The following is a 389-nucleotide window of genomic DNA, read 5'->3' as shown; positions in this document are numbered from 1 at the left end:
TGCCGCCGCCTCCAACGATTCGCTAGTCCCAGCACCCCCATGCGCCTAGAAACATCCTCAGCAACTTGGAGCGCCCTACCATCCCCCCGCCTGTTGCAGCGCGTCAAGCCGCCCCTCCGCCATCCCCACAGTGTCGCCGCCGCTAAAACGGTCGACCTACGCCACTCGCACTTAGACACGACCTGTCATCCCTCGCGCCTCACACGTATGCAGACAGAACCTTCCATCCCTTGCTGCGCACATGCCGCAGACGCTGTGTGCTTCGCTGCTGTCCTGGAGTGACGCCGAAAAGCATATCGGTGTGCAGCGCGCCCTTCCCCCTACCATGCTGCAACCAATCACAGCTCCCCCGCTGGACATCTCGATGACGATCAGACTGATGCCCGCTA

At 62.2% G+C, this 389-nt stretch overlaps 1 protein-coding gene across 1 annotated transcript in view; it reads right to left on the bottom strand.

Moving 5' to 3' along the window:
* The window catches only part of EMH_0081160 (uncharacterized protein), a gene marked incomplete at both ends in the record, with an annotated part of 3,063 nt that overhangs the window by 477 nt on the left and 2,197 nt on the right, over positions 1–389 (bottom strand). The window contains one exon of the mRNA XM_013500349.1: positions 80–156. Within this exon, the coding sequence (XP_013355803.1) occupies positions 80–156 (77 nt within the window). The remainder of the gene's footprint in view (positions 1–79; positions 157–389) is intronic.

Source organism: Eimeria mitis, genomic scaffold, assembly GCF_000499745.2.
Source record: "Eimeria mitis Houghton genomic scaffold, Emh_scaff5303, whole genome shotgun sequence".
Classification (NCBI taxonomy): Eukaryota; Apicomplexa; class Conoidasida; order Eucoccidiorida; family Eimeriidae; genus Eimeria; species Eimeria mitis.
This window is presented reverse-complemented; position numbering and strand designations above follow the sequence as displayed.